General features: G+C 39.0%; 1 protein-coding gene across 1 annotated transcript in view; it reads right to left on the reverse strand. All coding sequences in view use genetic code 11, as the record gives it.

Moving 5' to 3' along the window:
- Positions 1–2,782, reverse strand: part of EGR_10439 (hypothetical protein) — a gene marked incomplete at both ends in the record, with an annotated part of 24,637 nt that overhangs the window by 11,759 nt on the left and 10,096 nt on the right. The window contains 2 exons of the mRNA XM_024499688.1: positions 2,246–2,389; positions 2,426–2,465. Coding sequence (XP_024345895.1) covers positions 2,246–2,389; positions 2,426–2,465 — 184 coding nt within the window. The remainder of the gene's footprint in view (positions 1–2,245; positions 2,390–2,425; positions 2,466–2,782) is intronic.

Consider the following 2,782-nt stretch of genomic DNA (forward strand, 5'->3'; position numbering starts at 1 on the left):
CAAGTGACACCACTCATCTTGTTATTCTGCTTTGGGTTCAAAACACCAAACACTGGAAGCAAGGAGGAGCAAACAGAGCCACGGATTAATCAAGAAATTGAATCGTACCTGTGATAATATTAGCTACAATCTTTGGTGGAATGGTGAATTAAAGAAAACAAATGTACAGTCCACCCGGAAGGCCTGAATGATTGGAAAAAAGACGGATATGAGTGAATGCATGAGTAGTAGCCCTGGGGATGATGAAAGCACTTAGCCGTATTTTGCCTTGTTCATTTAAGTTAGCTCTCTGGAGGGCGAAGCTAACACCAAATCCTATTGCGACTACATTAATTGTAGTAATAGTGATTCACTTGTAAACAAAGACCTTAAGAAATGTTGAAATGCCATTGTAGGACCTACACTTTTGCTAATTAACCTCTTCGACTAAGAATATTACCTTCTCATTTGTCCTCTTAACAAATTGTTGGCTCTCCGACACAGAGTGAGTGGTTGAAGCCTGTCAGTGAGCTGTCGTTTGCCATAGCCAACCACTCTGCAGGCACATGTGACTGCTATCTAGCATAGGCAGCTTAGCCTCAGTTAATGAGTTATGGTGATTTGTTACTGCGATACTATTTAGAGAATCCAGAGGCTGACCGGAATGAAACTGTTGTTAGGCAGCAAGAGGTTGTAGCCGCCTATTACGTTAAAATCTGCTGGGTACTTTCAGCATAAGATTAAAATGGTTGCATTTGAAATGACGACCCCACTACCAGTAACTGAAGTCATGTAAAAGTAAAATAAGAGTTGATCCACCATTTGAATTTCCAATTCAGACAACTTGTTACTTTTCTATAATGACACATGGTATGGCAATTACTGTCTGTAGTCCCCTGGAGGAATTAGGGGTCTAGGAAAGCAAAACGTGATGACGTCTGAAGGTATGCGGAAGAAGAGTTGCGTGACAGCCTAATCACAGGAAACTAGAACGGTTATCATAGTAAATTCAGAAGTTGACCCATGTTTAACGCATTTATTGGGTGCGCCGAATCCTTCTGATAGGCTCAATATAATAGGAGAATTCTGTTAATTCGGCTTTGTGTTTGCTAATTTCTCGATTACTTTAGGCTGACAGTTGACAGAAAGACAATTTTCGCCTCGATTCATTAGTCAAACTTGACCATCTGCAAGGTCTTCGATTCACTCACCCTACTCTACAACAGTCACTGCCACCAGCAATGCACCTTTGAAACGGTTGCATAAGTTTTGGTCTTAAATTGCGTCATATGGAAATTCTTAAAAATACTCGCTCCACACCTTTGCTGAGTTTATTTAGTGGATAAGTATTGCTTAGAGAAGAACACATACATTCTGTGGTTCACCAATGGGTTAGGATGATTCCGAGTGTTACCAAAGTGTGAGGGAGATAATCATGCTAGGATCCGAATCCTTAGAATTCCTGGAGGTATATCCTTACACACACAATAAAAATATTGCGTACCCACTGTCTGCATCCCAGACTTTGCTTTCTGATGTTCCATCCCCTTATCACCCTGGTAGGTAGCTCAGTAGAAGCCACACCCACCCATTTACACTGGTGCAAAACAAGGTAGAGTTTGTCGCAGCCCTGTGTCCAAAAAAAAATATACTGAATCGATTATTACTTGATCATTGCAGGAGCGTTAAGAGACATTTACTGCTATTTGTTTCTGTCAGCTGTGGGAGAATTCGTATGCTAATCACATAGCTCCAAATGAATACCATTTGTCAACATCGACTAGGTGCCTCAAAGCATTTGATGATTTCTTTGATATAATTCTAGGATATGCTATCATTTTCTGTCCGGCAATCTAACCTTATTTGTTTTGAATTTACAACTCGACCCAAAAAGTGTCACAGGTGCAACTTTGCAACACACGTGCAAGAGGTAATATTTGATAGTCAAACGATACAGAAGCTGCCCACAAATCATCAGCGTGTGATATCTTTCTGCTTCTTTAATCACTTCACTTCAATGTATTTCCTTGACGCGCATATGCCATTCCAAACACCGCGGATTCAAAATTGCTTCAAGTTTGCTTGATAATTTTATCCACTTCTCTTTACTTGGTGTTTTATTAGTACACAGATTAGGCATCATTCGCTACCCGACTAGGTGTCATTTTTCTGTATTTTAGAATGCAATGATAATAACTTTGTCAATTTGCCATTTATATGAAAATTCAGTTAATTTACTAGAATATTAGGGCATGGAGTTTCTTACCTTCAGCAATCTTCCTAGTAAAATATTTTTTTAATCTTTTATTGATTAAAGTTTTAAACTTTGCAAGCAATGTAAAGCACTTGCGAATATGTTCTAACAAATAATTTGCTAGTTTGACAGTGGCAGTAATTCCTTTCCGTTCCACTGAGAATTTTTATCAATTCTCGAAGACACTTTGACTTTTAGTTTCTTTAGTTGTGCTTTGTTTTCTTAGGGTAATCTAAGAACTCACATTTTATGCCACATTTGGTTTCTTATGAGCATTAACTGCCCGCTATTTTAACCCATAATGCAAAAGACCTTGGTGATGTCTAAGCGAAACTTTTGTGCATAAATGTTGCAATAGGACTTCAACAAATAAATTATAACTGCATGTTTGCCCTTCCATTCCTATTTTTACACTATCTGACAGATATTTACTGCCGGTCAAATACAAGGCCAACCGTAGTCTCAGATCCACTCATCCAAGTTTGATTATGGAACACTGCGGTGTAAAACTCGTGACAGTAGAATTCGGTTCGCAAGGCGGACAAGCCC

The sequence above is a fragment of the Echinococcus granulosus genome (genome assembly GCF_000524195.1).
Source record: "Echinococcus granulosus chromosome Unknown EG_S00220, whole genome shotgun sequence".
In the NCBI taxonomy this organism is placed as follows: Eukaryota; Metazoa; Platyhelminthes; class Cestoda; order Cyclophyllidea; family Taeniidae; genus Echinococcus; species Echinococcus granulosus.